The 17,662-nt window shown below is 45.1% G+C and overlaps 1 protein-coding gene across 9 annotated transcripts in view; it reads right to left on the bottom strand.

The window, feature by feature from the left end:
• The window catches only part of LOC140199358 (partitioning defective 3 homolog B-like), a 1,206,993-nt gene that overhangs the window by 318,478 nt on the left and 870,853 nt on the right, over positions 1-17,662 (bottom strand). For all 9 annotated transcript variants that reach the window (XM_072261292.1, XM_072261291.1, XM_072261294.1 and 6 more), the window contains exon 20: positions 2,643-2,927. In XM_072261292.1, the coding sequence (XP_072117393.1) occupies positions 2,643-2,927 (285 nt within the window). The remainder of the gene's footprint in view (positions 1-2,642; positions 2,928-17,662) is intronic.

Consider the following 17,662-nt stretch of genomic DNA (forward strand, 5'->3'; position numbering starts at 1 on the left):
GGGAGGAACAGCAGAACACTGGTCTTGTAACAAGAGATCTGGATAAATGATCTGGATACATGAATTCAAGTCCCAATTCGGGAATTGAAATTCAAGTCATTATATTAATCAGTATTAACAACCATGAATTAACATAATTTGTGAAAATCCCAATAGCTCATGGATCTCCCTTTGGGAAGGAGAGCTACCATCCTTAACCAATCTGACTTAAATCAGCCTGCACACCTATTATTTCGGTTGACTACCATTTAAAATAGACTAAGAAGGTACGCGATTCACACTCTACCAATGAATGTTAACAAACCTTGCCCTAGCCAGCAATTCTCTCATAAAAGAGTCATTAATAGAAGACTCTGGTTGTGGGATCTTACTTTACACAAATTGGCTGCCATTCTTTCTACGTGGTAACAATGCACTTCAGTAGCTGGGGAAAAAACTTGTGAAAAGTTGCTAAGTAAGTGCAAATCTGCCTTCCTTTCATGTTACCTTTTCTGCTACAGCAAGGCTTGCTTTGCCTTTAGTTGCCGTGTAGGGCATCTCAGCGTCAGATCCACTACCCTGCATATCAGATGGTTTGTTTCTCCCAAATTTAATTCAGCCAGCTGGAGATAACAGTTGAAATTTGTTCTCACATCGTTGGGAAAGAAAGGAGCAGTTTTCACATGGATTAGAAGGTGAAATTGGCCACCATGCCTACTCCATCACTTGGAGTCATAGAACCGAAAGCACTTGTCCATGCTGATAAAGATGCCCATCCAAGTTAGTCCCATTTGCCTATGCTTGACCCATATCCCTTTTGGCCTTTTATGACACTTATGAAGGGCTCACTCAAGACCTTATCCACCCAGAAATTACAGGGGCTCATTTTCAAAGACTTCCCCAAGCAATGTTTACATTCAAAGTTTATTATCAAAGAATGTATAAATTATACAACCTTGAGATTTGTTTGCTTACAGGCAGTTGCAAAGCAAGGGACCACTAAAGAACCCAATAAAAAAAAATTACAACCAAGCCCAATACCCAGAGAAAACAGAACAAATCATGCAAACAATGGAAGCGAGCAACAACAACAGCATTACGAAACAAACTGACTCCTTAGAACCAAATCCTTGGAGCAGCCTGGAGTAGGCCCAAATCCTCAGTATTCAGTTCGTCACATCAGAAATAGGTTATATTCCACCTGGACAGACCACACTGAGATAGATCTGTGACTTCCCGTGATCTCAAATGCAGTTCTCGAGTGTGCCCTGCTTGTGCTCACAGTCAAAGTGAAGATCACCCTCTGTCTCTACTTACTGGCTTCAGCACACTCTGGACCACTGCCATTGGCCTCTAGCATACCTCACAGTCTGCTTGCTGCTCACTACAGCATTAGCGTAGTCATCCAAACTCTGTACTCAAGACCTCATCAACTTTTCCCTCAGCCCATTTGCAGTCTTTACAGGCCTACTCTCATTCAGGTGCACCACAATCCATGATTAAAATACTCCAAAAGGTCTCCAAATTTCCCTACCAAGGTGGTTATTTGTCACGTGTTCATCAAAACATTGAAACATACATTGAAATGCATCGCTTGTGTTGGGGATGTGCTGGGGCAGCCCACAAGTGTCACCTTGCTTCCAGCGCCAACGTAGTGTGTTAACTCTAACCCTAACTGTGGAGTGAGAGAGAAGACTGGAGCAAGTGGGGGAAACCAACACTCTCATGGGGAGAACATACATACTCCTTACAGACAGCAGTGGGAATTGAACCCGCCGATCTTACAACTGATGCTGTAAAGCATGGCTCTAACCACTACGCTACCATGCAGCCCCACCAAGGAGAACACACTACCTGCAGAGAAAGTCCACCAGTTGCCTACCTCTCCTACAAAACACTTTCCCTGTGTCTCACGTCACTGCAGCAACCAATCCTAATGAGTCAGCACCCCCCAGTAGTTGAGAATGCTGCTTGTATTTTGCATGTAGATTTTTATGTGCTGGCTCTGGAGGCTGCAGCCACACGCTATTGCAAGAGATAATTTGAATGCCACATGTTGAAGCGGAAACAGCACTTGTTACAGAATGCATTCTGACAATGCTGTTTTGCAAATAATCATAATTTTCATGGCAAATTTTAAAAACGACTGCTGTTTCAGAACACGTGTACAGGATTCATAAGCCAATATATTCAGGCATGGCTCATTCACTACTGGTCATTTTCTAAACAGCACTTTTCAGTACTTGGTTGTGAGTGACTGGTCAAAGTTGAAGTGGCAAGAAAAGTTACATTGGTGCACATTTCCAATCTTTGAACAGCACTCAGTACCAGAGCCCAATCCAAGTTTTCTTCTTTTTAAATCCAGGGATAATAGGGCATTAAGCAAAATCCCTGCCACCTGCAATCAGTTAGGTCAACACAAGTAAACATTTTCAAAGTAGGATATTTATTGTTACGTAACAAGGATTCAAACAAATGCGAATTTCAGATGTGATTCTCAAATTCTAACGTATTAAATTTCACAGCTCTTGTCAATTCTTTTAAAGAGACACGGGAGGGATTGGTTTGGTTTACAATGCTCCAGGTGTCACTTCCAACAGCTGAAAGAAGCAAAGTGTGAAGAATGCATCGAGAGGATATGCCTAACACAGCATCTCAATTACCTGTCAGGAGCAGGAGGTCGCTGCTTGTTGATCTTGGCATACAGTCCGTCCAGGTTCTCCTGCTCTACATTCAAAGCCCGAGGTGGGTTTATTGGCTGCAGCTGTGGGGAAGGGGGCTTGAATCCGCCGTGGGACGCTGGTGGTTCCCGGAAGTGGTTCACCCGAGCATAGTTTGGGTCCATGTCATCGTCTTCAATGTCAGGCACCAAAAGGCCGGTGGGAGGGAGCTGATCATAGCGTTCCCGTGCCAGCTTCTCTCTGAGCTCTTGATGCTTGGCTTCAATCCTGGAAAGATAGGAAAACATAACATCAAAATCAAGAAGTTATGAATTATGTCTGATAATGATACTCCCTTCAGAATTTCTCCCTAAATTGATTCGATTTAAATTTCTGGCAAACCACATTAAATTTGGACCCAATTCTCCCACTTAAATGTCTCCTCATGTCCCCCAGCCTCCTTTTACATTGACTTTAAATAAATAGCCTCTTGTTATTGACTGTTTGGTTATGGAAATATTTTCCTGTGGCGACCCACTTTCTACGCAGGCGAACCAGCTCACAACATGGCGCTCACGTCAGCACAGAGGCCAACCCCAAAATGGTGCTGGGCCTTCTTCTTCACCAGCAAAGGGAGAAAGCCCGCACACGGGAAGAGACTTTTGTAATGCACCTCTGACGTCATTTCCGCCCGGAGAGGGCGGGAACGGAACTGTGTAAAAGCCAGTGCCGCGAAGTTTGAATAAACTAGTCTCCAATGCAACTTACAGACTGCGTGTCGTTATTTCTAGCTCTGTGTGTAGCACATCGCTACATCGATGACCCTGATGGTCCAAACGGGATTTGGACCAAAGATGATCGACTCTTCATCTGTTCACGCAGTTTCACTAAAACTGCCAACTTTCTGGACGCTGCGACCACGTGTTTGGTTTGACCAAGCAGAACCCAGTTCCAGATTCGGCAGATATCTTCTGATTCGACGCGTTACTATTACGTAGTGAGCTCCCTTGATCAAGAGACAGCCGCCCAGGTTGAGGATTTCATACAGTCACCCCCGGAAGAAGGCAAATATGCAGCATTCAAAGTGCTGCTCATAGGGACCTTTGGCCTCTCATGGCATGAGCGAGGTGCCCACTTGCTGCACCTGGACAGTTTGGGAGACAGGCTGCCATCAGCATTAATGAACGAGATGCTGGCCCTGGCTGAAGGACACAAACCCTGCCTCATGTTTGAGCAGGCATTCCTAGAGCAACTGCCCGAGGACATACATCTGCTGCTGGCCGACGCAGATTTCAGTGACCTCTGGAAGGTGGTGGCCCGGGCAGACGTGCTGTGGAAAGCCAAGAGGGAGAGCAGGGCATCCATCGTACAGATTACCAAGCCACGCGCCCAACAGCAGCCCAGACCAGGCCCGGCAACAGAGCGCACACAACCCAGAGGCAGGAGTAAGGAGGCCAAGGAACAGTGGTGTTTCTATCTACCACCAGCAGTGGGGCACAGAAGCCTGCCATTGTCGCCTGCCCTGCAAATGCCAGGGCCAGGACAGCCTCTTGTATGTCTGGGACAAACAGTCGGGACGCCGCTTCTTGGTCGACACCAGAGCGGAAATCAGCGTCTTACCCCCGATGGGGTATGACATCCACAACAGGGAGCCGGGACCCACCCTGAGGGCTGCAAACGGCAGCACGAAACAGACCTGTGGCACCCGCACAGTGCAGCTGCAGTTTGGCGCCAGCCGGTTCATGTGGGACTTCACACTGGCCGCCGTGGCCCAACCACTCCTGGGGGCGGACTTCTTACGAGCTCACAGCCTGCTAGTCGACTTGCAAGAGAAAAGACTGGTCCATGCCAAGACTTTCCAGACGTTCTCCCTGGGTGAAGCCAAGTTGCCAGCCCCACACCTGGACTCCATCATGCTGTCTGACAACGAATTCACCAGAATCCTGGTGGACTTTCCATCAGTTCTGGCACCGCAGTTCACGGCAGCCATGCCCAGACATGGAGTACAGCACCACATCCTGACCCAGGGACCACCCCTCCACGCCCGCACACGAAGGCTCCTCCCCAGACAAGCTCCATCTAGCGAAGGAGGAGTTCAAGAGGATGGAGGAATTGGGGGTCGTACGTCGGTCCGACAGCCCATGGGCCTCCCCCCTGCACATGGTGCCCAAAGCAGATGGGGGCTGGAGACCATGTGGCGACTACCGCAGACTGAACGAGGCTACAACGCCAAACCGCTACCCCGTGCCGCACATACAGGACTTTGCAGCAAACCTGCATGGGGCAAGCATCTTTTCCAAAGTAGACCTCATCCGGGGATACCATCAAATCCCAGTACACCCTGAAGACATCCCCAAAACAGCACTCATCACCCCGTTCAGCCTGTTCGAATTCCTCCGAATGCCGTTCGGCCTGAAGAATGCCGCACAGACGTTCCAGTGGCTAATGGATACGGTGGGACGCGACCTGGACTTAGCGTTCATCTACTTGGACGACATTCTCATAGCCAGCAGTAGTCGTCAGGGGCATCAGTCCCACCTCCGCCAGCTCTACTCCCGCCTGAGTGATTTCGGCCTCATGATCAACCCGGCCAAATGCCAGTTTGGACTTGACACCATCGACTTCCTGGGCCACAGGATTACTAAAGACGGGGCAACACCTCTGCCCGCCAAGGTAGACGCAACCGCCACTTCACCCGGCCCAACACAGTCAAAGGCCTGCAGAAGTTCGTGGGTATGGTGAACTTCTACCATCACTTCCTCCCCTCAGCAGCCCGTATCATACGCTCTTCGTTCACCCTGAAATTGGGTAAAGGCAAGGACATTACTTGGGACGAAGAGGCCGCGGCCACTTTTGTTAAAGCCAAGGAAGCCTTGGCAGATGCCGCGATGCTGGTGCACCCCACAACGGACGTTCCAACCGCCCTCACAGTGGATGCATCCAACACAGCAGTCAGTGGGGTGCTGGAGCAACTCATCGAGGGGTGCTGGCAACCCCTGGCGTTCTTCAGCAGGCACCTACGGCCACCCGAGCTCAAGTACAATGCCTTCAACTGGGAGCTGTTGGCACTATATCTGGCAATCCGGCATTTCAGGTACTTCTTAGAAGGCAGGCCGTTCACGGCGTTCACGGACCACAAACCGTTGACCTTCGTGTTCACGAAGGTGTCTGATCCCTGGTCGGCCTGCCAACAGTGACATCTGTCCTACATCTCGGAGTACATGACGGATATCCAGCATGTCTTGGGAAAGGACAACATTGTAGCGGACGCACTCTCCAGACCAGCTATCCAGGCCCTGTCCCAGGGGATGGACTATGCAGCACAGGCGGAGGCGCAGCAGGCAGACGACGAGATGCCCAGCTACAGGACCGCAGTCTCAGGTTTGCAGCAGCAAGACTTCCTCGCGGGCCCACGTGAGAGGACCCTCCTCTGTGATGTGGCTACCAGCTAACCTTGCCCCATCGTCCCGGCAGCCTGGCGGCAGTGAGTTTTCGACTCCATACATGGCTTGGCACACCCATCTATCAGGACAACTGTCTGGATGGTCTCCAGCAAGTTCGTGTGGCACGGACTTCGCAAACAGGTCAGTGAATGGGCCAAAACGTGCATGCAGTGCCAAACAGCCAAGGTGCACCGGCACACCAAAGCCCCGCCGCAGCAGTTCGAACCCACCCGCCGGAGGTTCGACCACATTCATGTGGATATCGTGGGGCCCCTGCCAGTGTTGCGAGGAGCACGGTACCTCCTAATTATGGTAGATTGGTTCACGAGATGGCCAGAGGCGGTCCCGTTCACCAACACCACCGCTGATTCCTGCGCCCGGGCGCTGATTGCAACCTGGGTAGCACGCTTCAGGATACCGGCCCACATTACCTCCGAAAGAGGTGCCCAGTTCACCTCCAGCCTGTGGTCAGCTGTGGGCAGCCTGTTGGGAACACAGCTACACCACACAACTGCCTACCATCTGGCTCTCATGGCCCACCTGAAAGGGCCTCACTGGGTGGACGAGCTTCCCTGGGTCCTGCTTGGAATCTGCACAGTGCTCAAAGAGGATCTGCACACCTCTTCGGCTGAGCTGGTGTACGGTGCACCCCTGGTTGTCCCAGAAGAGTTCATACCAGCCCCAAGGGGGCAAGAGGAAGAACCCACAGCAGTCCTGGACAGATTATGCGAAAGGCTCGGCAACCTGACCCCCGTAATGACTTCACAGTACGGACAGAACCCGACCTGTATACCCAAAGACCTGCAGAACTGTAAGTCTGTATTTGTACGAAGGGGCACACACCGGGCAGCGCTACAGCGGCCCTACGAGGGGCTGTTCAAGGTGATCAGGAACAACGGGTCCACGTACGTTCTGGACATTGGGGGGAAAGAGGAGGTTTTCACAGTGGACCGACTCAAACTGGCCCATGTGACTTGGCGCAGCCGGTTGAGGTTCAGGCACCGCGGTGCAGAGGCACACCGCCCAAACAGAGACTGATCCAGACCGTGGACATTGGGGGGTGTATCGCCGGTTCTGGGGTGGGGAGGGTGGGTTATGTGGCAACCCACTTTCTACGCAGGCAAACCGGCTCACAAAATGCCACGCGTGTCGGCAGAGAGGCCAGCCCCAAAATGGCGCTGGGCCTTCTTCTTCACCAGCAAAGGGAGAAAGTCCGCGCGTGGGAAGAGACCTTTGTAATGCACCTCTGATGTCATTTCTGCCCAGAGAGGGCAGGAACGGAACTACGTAAAAGCCAGTGCCGTGAAGTTTGAATAAACAAGTCCCGAGTGCAATTTACAGATTGCGTGTCATTATTTCTAGCTCTGTGTGTAGCACGTTGCTACATTCCTTTGTTTAACCTATTTAAATCCTACGTGATTTTAAATATCCAATTTCCTTCTAGTATTCCCTCATCTCTGGAGTACAAATGATTTTACAACCTATGGACTCACTTTCAAGGACTCTACTACTCATGTTCTGAGTGTTATTTATTTCTTTACTTATTTATTATTATCTGTTATTTTGTATTTGCACAATGTGTCTTCTTTTCCACATTGGTTGTTTGTCTGTCTTTATTTGTGTGCAGTTTTTCATTGATTCTATTGTACTTCTTTGTTCTACTGTGAATGCTTGCAAGAAAATGAATCTCAGAGAAGTATATGGTGACATATATATACTTCAATAATAAATTTACTTTTAACTTTTGAACTTTGAATTTCAATGCTTCTCTACTCTCCACATAACTCTAATCCCCCATTTCCTGAATAATCCAGTACTTGCTCCATTGACTTCTTCAGCTTCTAAAGTGTAGAGTCCAGAATGGAAGGCTGTTTGATCTTTGCTGAATATGAAGGCAAAAGGAGTTAAGGGACAGATCACTGTGTCTGACTGAATAGTGGAACAAGCTTAAGCAGGCGAATAGCCTGATTCCTCCTGTACCTATCTGTCAAGGACTGACGCTCCTACGTTTGAAAACATTTTCAGCGCAATATAACCCATTTACAGATGTCCAGCTTTGCATAAGTGAATTCCTATCTCCCTGGTCCAGGGACCAGAATGCTATAGGGGTCTATGGCCCGAAGATGTCTTGGAACCACCTTGGTGTTTGTATCTATCTTTTAGAGACATAAAGCACTACAGCACAGAATCAGGCCCTACGGCCCATCTAGACTGAGTTGAACTTTTATTCTGCCTAGTCCCATCCACCCACACCTGCACCACAGCCCTCCACACCTATCCAAGCTTATCTTACATGTCGCAATCAAACCCTCACCCACCACTTCTGCTGGCAGCTTATTCCACATCACATCACCCTCTGAGGAAAGAAGTCCCCCTTAGGTTTCAGATAGATTACATATTGTGGATAAGACCAGTATGGATTCGTTGAAATTAAATATTTCCTCAACTGTTCCTGTGGGGGAGAAAATAGATGTTTTTAGCTCCATCACTAACCTTTTCATTGTCATAGTTCAAAAGATAACAAGACAGAGAAAACCATTTCCACAGATTCCATTCACCTGTTTAGAAATTATTGGGCATCTTTTCCCTTGGCACACCTATCCAAAATGCACTACACCTTTTGGAACGTGGTTTCCGAGGGAACCATCAGCTGACCACCTGCACTGAACTGCCTCTGCCAAGATTGCTATAGGGCTACTTAATTCAAGAATTGGCCCTGTTCTTAATCCAGATCTATGCAAAACATGTCTCTCAGCAATGGTGGTGATAGAAGGAATAGCAAATTATGCAAAATAATGGATTAAAAATGTAGCATTTATACATCGTCTTTTTGATCATTATGTATCCCACATCATTTAATAGTCAAATAAATATTTTAAGTTGTGATTGAGGTAATGGCATACAAATGTGATAACAGCTGAATAATTTGCTTTTGCAGTGGCAAATGAGGAAACAATATCATCTAGAGCACTTTCACAATTAATCTTGTGATGTTTTTAATCTTCACCTGAGAAGGGGAACTGTGCTATATTTAAACTTTGAATTGAAAGATATCTCCTCCAAATACACACTCTGTACTGCGCTGGTAAACTAAATTGGTAAATTAGTTGGAACACACAAAATACTGGGGAAACTTTCTCACTTTTTAAAATATACAGCATTTCTGATTTTTGCACAATTTTTAATCTAGTCAATATACGTAAACTGTATAAAGTATATGGAATATGATTTATTTATTTATTTTATATTATTCTCCTATATTATGTATTGCATTGAATTGCTGCTACTGAGTTAACAAGTTTCACATCACATGCCAGTGATAATAAACCTGATTCTGATTCTCAGTTAGCAAGTAAGGCAGCATGTATAGAGAGGAATAAATGTCGACGATTTGGGAAGGAGGGGAAAAGAAGCCAGAATAAGAAGGCAGAGGAAGAGGGAGGAATACAAACTGGCATATGATAGGTGAAACCAGGTGAAGGGAGAGGTGGGTGGGTGGAGGAAGGAGATAAAGTGAGAAACTGGGAGGTGATTAGAAAAGGTAAAGAGCTGAGCAGAAGGAATATGATAGGAGAGAACAGTAGTCCATGAGAAAAAGGGGAGGAGAGGCACCACAGGGAGGTGATGGGCAGGTGAGGAGGAGGGAAGGGGTGAGAGGAAAGCTGGAAAGGAGAATGGAAAAAGAAAAAAGGGGGCAGGGAGAATTTACTGGAAGTTGGAAAAATCAATGTAAATTAGTTTATTATTGTCAAATACATCAAGGTACAGTGAAAAACTGACAAGCCAAGGCAATCATAGGTCAGTTGTGGCTCCCTTAGGCTACGTCCACACTAGACCGGATAAATCCGTAACTGAAGCTTTTTCTCTTTGTTTTGACCCTCCATCCACACTGAAACGGTGTTTTCCTCCCCCAAAAATGGAGCTTTTCTAAAACGTTCTCCAGAGTGTTTAAATCTGAAAACGCCGGTTTGGGCGTTGTAGTGTGTACGGGGTAAATGGAGGTTTTAAAAAACCTGTCGTCCCTTCCATCGGTGAAGAGACTGTGGCTGTAGGAAATGTTTCCAGGGTGACCTCTCTGTGGGAGTGGGGAAGATGTTGGTGGGGCCACCTGGGCGTCTGTGTGTCCGTATGTGTAGCTATTGTAGTGGCTGTGAGGCTGGTATTGTGGCGGTGAAAAGTACTGGGGGGAACCATCATATTCCTCATCATTGCAAATCCCTCTGCAACATAGTCAGTTTTTCAATGTTTGTCGTCAGCTGGGTCATACTGTCCGTGAACTCCCTGTCAGTTGTCTCCATAGGCTCCAGTATTTGTTTTTTCAGTTTTAAGCCCTCCTGCATGAGAACCAACAGCTGTCCGTAGTTTGGCAATTTCCTTTTAAGTTTTCCTAGTCTGTAACTGGACAAACGCGCAGCAAGTATACCGTTTCCTCTTCGCTTGTTTTCTGTAGATGTGTCCTGCGCATGCCCAGTAGGAGCAGATTTGCCCAAATACCCGTCTTAATGTGGACGGGGGTATTTTCAAAAACGCCTGGTGTGGACGCCTATCGTTTTTATGCGAAACCAGCGTTTGCAAAATTATCCGGTCTAGTGTGGACATAGCCTTAGTGTTTGTTGTCTTGGGGTAAATAGAATGGAACTTTTCATGCAGGATCAGTTCCTCGCTAAACCCACTTTATATCTTTAAAACATTTTGCCGTTAAAGCTATCTTTTTTTCTTTTAAAAGCAGTGGAGACACTGCTTTATATACTTCATAAACAATGTATTTCTCCCTAAAACTTAAACTCACATTTCCAGTTTCCTTATGTAAAACTTTGTGGAGATAACGAGGTTCCAAATTAAGATGATAAGATTCAGTATTTTTGCAGTCATCTCAATTAATACTACATGCTCTTTGATAAAGTTTTCTTCAGGGTTTGTCCATTAAGAGTGAAAGATTACATTCAACCCACAAATGAGAGATGAGAATGTCTCATTAATTGATGAATAATTTGGGGACAGTTGAAAGCTGAACAACAGGAAAGGTAATGGTCAATAGAAAAACATTATGAAAGAGCCACGCTATAAACAGAGATAAAGCAACCAGGGTGAGAAGGGATTGTTAGAAATACTGCAGGACCTGTGCCAGACAGTCAAGGAAAGGAAACTCGAGGTATTCTTTATAAAAATAACCATTCTATTCAATTGTGAATAATTCAGTACAAAGGAATCTGGATATGACCAACAAGAGTCTCTGGGTGTTCTCACAGATTAAAGTATGAATGATGCTGGGTGGAACATGCTTTCATAATACATCACTCTAGAGCATTCAATGCCCAAGTATACAGGTGATTTCACTGAACTCTTGGACAGAGTAAATTTGATCCCAGCATAATCTCTCCTATGATTCATTTTGTTCAAGGCCAGAAACTACAGGGGTGAATAAACAAGGCAAATCTGAGAAACCTTCAACTCTGCTAATGAATATCTCAGGAAAAAGTTAACAGATGGAACTAGAACTGTTGCCTCACAGTGACCTTGTTTTGATCATGGCCCTGGCTGCTTTCTGTATGGTGTTTGCACTTCCTTCCTGTGATCGCATGGGTTTCTGGGATACCTCAGGCCCTGCCACATCCCGAGGACGTACTGGTAGGTTAACTGACTACTCTACATTATCTTTAGTGTAGGTGAAAGGTCAAAGAATATCAATGAAGTTTACGCACACATGTGAGGGAGAGTAAAGCAAGGGAAAAAGGAAGAGGAACAGACTGATGAGATTGCAGTGATGTGAGCGAGCAGCGGATCCAAAGGAAAAAATTATCTTCTCTTATGTTGTAATGAATACGTAACGGCACCCACTACCTCTCATGTTTATTCTTTGTTAAATTTCATTCGTCATCCAGTGGGGATTTTTTTGGGAGAATTCATTTTTTTTCAGTTATTGTATGATTTACAAAACCAACACATTAAATATTTAGAGTTAGCCAAGCTGCTGTGGCACTCTTGCCTCCATTAGGTGGTTACAAATTCAAGACCGAATCAACACTAGTCAAGGCTGATAATGAGGCACCAAGGGAGTGCCACGTTGTTACAGTGTGTGTTTCTGAGCCCTCCTTGTCTTCCAGTTCCAGTTTTGGTGGGTGCTGATCTCACTTCATTCTGCGCGCTATTTGCAGAGTGCTTAACCATACTGAAACTTTTGTTCACATAAGCCTTTGCGCCTCTCCATGACAATTCCATCTCAAGAGACATTTGCCAGATGTCAGCTTTGGTTCAAGGATTGCAAACTTGCCTCAGAATCAGAATGATCCAGTTCCAAGTCCCATATTGTATCCCAATACAAAGGGGAACAGTGTCAGAGGTGTCTCTGTGCAATGAACAGTTACTTCTGCAGATGGAAAAGCTCCATGACTTCCATCGGCACTTTGTGTGTACTGCTCTTAGAACTCTGATTCCCCATTACCTGCGGTAACCATGGTTGGCACAGTTAGAACACAGCCTAACTTTAATGATTCTTTAATTTCTATCCGTCAGCCACACTACTAAAGCACATGAAGACTTTGGAGAAGGAATAGGAAAATATTTACTAGAAAGACTCTGAAAATGAGTGATATCAGTTCAGTGGGTGATGACTGTTTCCCTCCACCCCAACACAGAAATTCAGTAACAGCCCCTAACCCTTTCAGACTCCTTTCAGAAACTGACATCAGCCTGCACCAAAACACTGGCGCCATCCATTCCAATCCGGGAGCAGCTGTCAGACATTTGATCCCTGATCTACCAGTCAGGTTGTACAGCTCCACAAAAGAGCAAAGTTGTGTGTGTGTGTGTGTGTGTGTGTGTGTGTGTGTGTACGTGCACGGTTTGGTGTGGGGGGGGGGGAGGAGGGGGTTCCGAATTGCCAGTTTCTTTGACGTGAGATTTCTAGAAGAGATGATCCTTGAGAACAACAGACTGGGGAAAAAAAACTCATAAAATCTTTTGTTAAAGAAAGATACAGCATTGAAAAAGGCTTGTCAATCCACCAGGTTCACACCAAAAGCACCCTCTTTTACACTAATCTTATCCTAACTCATTTTATTCTCTCTACATTCCCCTCAATTTACCCCCCCCCACCCCAAATCTATTACTCACCTACAAACTAGAAACAATTTATAGTGGCTAATTAATCAGATCAACCCCCATGTTTCTGTAATATGGGGAAAAATACAGAGTACCAATGGGGAAACTCAGAGGGTCACCAGGAGAGCGTGCAAACTGCACACCAAAGCATGGCAGCGGACGGGTTAGAGCACCAGAGATCCAGGTTCAATACCCGCCCCTGTCTGTGAGGAGTTTGTATGTTCTACCTGTGATCACTTGGGTTTACTTCAGGTGCTCTGGTTCCCTCCCACATCCTAAACTTGTATGGGTTAGTAGGTTAATTGGTCACATAGGTGTAACTGGGCAGCCGTGGCTGGGATCATTGGGTCGGAAGAGCCTGTAACTGTGCTGTATCTCTAAATAATAAAAATATTTCGCCACATCAGGTAAACAACAGACACAATCACACTGGCTCTCTGCTCTGCTTTGGGGCACATACTGGAGAAAACTGCAAAACATTTGTCAGGCTGCTGTTTTATCGATTACAGCTCAGCATTCAACACCATCATAGCTCAATAATAAACACTAAGCTTCAAAACCTGGGCCTTGTACCTCCCTCTGCAACTAGATCCTTGATTTGAGTCCACACGTGGTATAGATTGGTTATAACATCCCCTCCTAGTTGACAATCAACTCAAGCGCACCTCAAGGATGCCTGCTCACCCCACTGCTCTACACTTGCTACAGTCGTGACTGTGAGGCTGGGCACAGCTCAAACAGCATCTATAAACTCACTAATGACACCACTGTTGTGAGCAGAACCTCAGAAGGTCAGAGTCAGGTTTATTATCACCGACATGAGTCGTGAAATTTGTTAACTTACCAGCAGCAGCTCAATACAATACATAGCAATACAAAAAGGAAAAAAAAGGGGTAAATCAATTACAGTAAGTATATTGAATAGGTTAAAAATTGTGCAAAAACAGAAATGATATTTAAAAAAATGAGCTGGTGTTCATGGGTTCAGTGTCCATTTAGGAATCATATGGCGGAGGGGAAGAAGCTGTTCCTAAATCGCTGAGCGTGTGCCTTCAGGCTCCTGTACCTCCTTCCTGGTGGTAACAATGAGAAGAGAGCATGTCCTGGGTGATGAGGGTCCTTAATAATGGACGTCGCCTTTCAGAGGCACCGCTTCTTGAAGATGTCTTGAGTACTAAAGAGACTAGTACCCAAGATGGAGCTGACTAATTTTACGACTCTCTGCAGCTTCTTTCGGTGACCAGGATGCGTAAAGGAGTTGATAAATCACTGATGTCACAACAACAACATCACACTCAATATCAACAAAACCAAGGATTTATTGTGGGCTTCAGGAAGGGCAATTCAGGAGGACAGGCGCCTATCCTCATTGAGGGGTCAGTGGAGTTAAGGAGGGGAGCAACTTCATGTCCCTGGACATCAACATCTCAGAGGATCCATTTTGGGCCAATACCTGTTGAAGCAATCATGAAGAATGCACGCTAGTGGCTCTACTGCATTAACAGTTTGGGGAGATTCAGTATGTCACCAAAGACTCTTACAAATTCCCATAGAATGGTGGAGAGCATTTCGACTGGTTTCAGCTCAGCCTGAAGGCTCCAAAGCACTGGATCACAAGAGGCTACAGGAGGGTGAAGACTCAGCAAGTTCCATCATGAGCACAACCTTACCCATCATTGAGGACACCTTCAAGTGACGGTGATTCAAGTTGGTAGCATCCATCACTAAGACCCTCACTGTCTAGTACACGCCTTCTTCTAGTTACTATCATCGGGGTGGAGGTACAGGAGCCTGAAGACCCACACTCAAAGATTCAGAAACAACTGCTTCCCTTCTGCCATCAGATTTCCAAACGGTCCATGAAGCCATGAACACTACCTCATTTTTCTTTTTTTTTGCAATATTTACTTATTTATAGTAATTTCATGTGTTTGCACTGTACTGCTGCCACGAACAAAAACATTTCCCATTATCTAAATCAATGATAATAAATCTGATTCTGTTTCTAATTCCATTAGCACCTGAGGTCAGGATTGAACCTGCATCTCTGGAACTAAGAGGCAGCTGCCCAACTCTCTGTTGCCAAGTAGGAAAAATATGGAGCAGATTCCTCCTACACCAAATAAAGAACTCAACTCCACCTCCTCATGTATTCTCTGCCTCCCCTTCCCTCTCCCATCTATCTTCACTCACCCTCCACTTCAACAACCCAGAGATCACAACTTTAACACATTTAAGTTTCAGCCGTTTGACTGTCTGCATTAAGCAATAGCCTTTTGATTTCCGAATTGAGAAGTCTTGCACCGGAAAACAATCGGATTTTACTGCAAATGGTGGCATTAGTACAACCACAACACCACGGAACAAGTGACCACAATGATTGAAAACATTCTGAAATCTGAACATGAGAAAGTGGAACACAACATGATACATGTATAAGTTCGAAGAATGACTTCTGAGTTGCTGTAGTTCATCATAAACAGACACATTACAAACGCAAGACAGGACACATTCCATTCCCCAGGATGGTCATCTGTTAATAATCACTACTGCGCAGGATCGCAGAACAGATTAACTTTTGGTTAGTCATTGTTTGAATTCTTATGCCTGGGATGAGAGGGTTATTTTTATAGTTGCAGCAACAGTTTAACATGAAGCACATGTCAACTGTCAGGAAAGGAAATACTGATACAAGTGTGCTAACTAAAATATCAAAATACCGAATGCTCCCACATTACAAAATCTTCTGCTTGCTATTTTTTTCTGGACTTTGAGGAGCCAAACTTCTGAAATTAGTTGAAATGAGAAGCAGGGGTAGTGCTTAAGCAATAGGGTATTAATCTTATCTCTGTCAGCTTGGCTTGCAGCACAAGTGGTTAAAAACAAGCCGACATCTTTCAGATGGATCTAAATTTTGAGATCAAAGGGCATAAACATGAAGTTTAGACACAGGCTAATGAATTGTAAAAAAACATGCACTGTGAACTCATTTCATTCCTCTCTGATAAGATTCCTTGTTTCACTCCTATTTCTCATATTTGGAATGTTTCTGTTTTTTGAATCATGGTATCATGATATTGTACGAACCACAATAACCACCTTTGTTAGTGATCATTAAATAAATCATCTTAGTTTCATGTCATAGGAGCAAAGCTTCTATCTCAGTCACATGTCACCCTTTCATCCACAATATGAAACTTTAGGTGGCTCTCTCGACATGCGCATTTTGGAATTAATGATGATTTTGTAAAGACAGCACTTAGGCCACAGTTAGTATATTGTGTACAGCACTGGTTCCCATATTAAAGGAAAGATGCAATAACATTGAAGAGGATGCAGCGAAGAGGTCTCCAGGGCTGAAGAATTAAAGTTATAAAGAGTAATGTTTTACGTTGGAGTTGTTTTCTTTGGGAAAAGATGTATAAAATTATGATGGGACTGCACAGAATATGTTGTAAATAGAAAGATACTATTTATAAAGAGGTTGAATGAAGTGAATGTTTCACTTAGCTAGAGGAGGGGTAGTGGTCAGAAATACTGCTTGAAGGAGTAATGAAAGCAGAGATCTCACCTCATTTAAGAAGCTTCTAGATGAGCACTTGATGAGCTGGGAATAGAAGGCTATGGATCAAAAGCTAGGAACTGGACTGACTTTGGACAGCACAGATCCAGCGGAGTGAAGGATCTCTTTCTGTGCAGTACATTTCTATTATTCTACGAAAATCAATATGAGTGATTCATAGCAATCAGAAACATCAAATTCTGCTTCTTTTCTCTAACGATTCACTCACTGAATATGGGCATTGCTGGCAAGTCCAGCATAATCTGAGCCCCAGGTGTCTTTAAGATAGTGGTATGTTGCCTTCTCAAACAATGGGGTCTGTGTGATGAGTTGTGTCCCGACGTAGATTGTTAGAACTTCTTAGGATCCTGACAGTGTCTTTCCTTTTTTTATTAGTGTATACCAAAGTGAAACTTGCAAGTGACCTGCTCTTGCAGCCCTAATGTTGCGAGGTTTGGGAGCAGCTGGTAAGTTGTTCCACGGTATCTTAAAGATGGAGTACACAAAAGGCAGATTGTATCAGTGGTGGTAAATGGAATAAAGGCTGGATGAAGTATCAATCAAGCAGGCTATTCTTCCCTGTGTTGAAATACACACATTCTTGAAGAGCTGCATCCATTCTATCCCACTCCTGGTTGTACTTTGTAGATGATCATGGACTTTCAAAAGTTCGGATGTGAATGACTCGTCACAGATATACACTTAGTCTCCAGACTGCTACCATAACATTCAGGAAGTCAATGATAATGAGTTCATGAAAATAATTTTGAATACGAAGAAGTAGATACACTGTTTGGTTGTAGATGGTCACAGTTTGACATATACCTGGAATGTTTGCTTTCTGCTATTTGTAAACCTATTCCCAAATGTTGTTCCAATTTTGCTGCATGCTCTATTATCTAAGGAGTTGCAAATGG

Source organism: Mobula birostris, chromosome 6 (assembly GCF_030028105.1).
Source record: "Mobula birostris isolate sMobBir1 chromosome 6, sMobBir1.hap1, whole genome shotgun sequence".
NCBI classification, from domain to species: domain Eukaryota; kingdom Metazoa; phylum Chordata; class Chondrichthyes; order Myliobatiformes; family Myliobatidae; genus Mobula; species Mobula birostris.